The sequence below is a fragment of the Trypanosoma theileri genome (genome assembly GCF_002087225.1).
Source record: "Trypanosoma theileri isolate Edinburgh chromosome Unknown TM35_Tth_76_V1, whole genome shotgun sequence".
NCBI classification, from domain to species: Eukaryota; Euglenozoa; class Kinetoplastea; order Trypanosomatida; family Trypanosomatidae; genus Trypanosoma; species Trypanosoma theileri.
Window position 1 is genome coordinate 50126 of NW_021639918.1, and position 310 is coordinate 50435.

General features: G+C 47.4%; 1 protein-coding gene across 1 annotated transcript; it reads left to right on the forward strand.

Moving 5' to 3' along the window:
• Positions 1-5: 5 nt before the first annotated feature.
• TM35_000761150 (uncharacterized protein) lies at positions 6-308 on the forward strand (the record flags this gene model as incomplete). The annotated part of the gene is made up of 1 exon (XM_029031323.1): positions 6-308. A coding segment is annotated over one exon (303 nt), but the record flags the coding sequence as incomplete, so codon positions are not given.
• Between the last annotated feature and the right edge of the window lie 2 nt (positions 309-310).

A 310-nucleotide genomic window follows, 5' to 3' on the forward strand; every position in this document is an offset into this window, starting at 1 on the left:
TGGAGTTGCACCGGATTCATAGAGATACACTGAGGGTTTCCCAAAAACTCACTGCACTGCGTCGGGAACGAGATGAGCTTGAAACCATGAAAGAATGGTGGAGAGCAAAGGCAGAAGAGGAAATAGAGGAAGAAGATGATGATGATGAGTTTAGTCAAAACAGTGACGTTGGATGGGAAGAGAAGGATAAATGGAGATACATACTGCAGAATGCCCTAGAGGAGGAAGAGTCTGTGGCCCGACAGTCTCTTTACGCCATGGAATTAGCCGCAAGAAGGGAGGACTGTGAATGGGAATGGTGTGTGCAGTC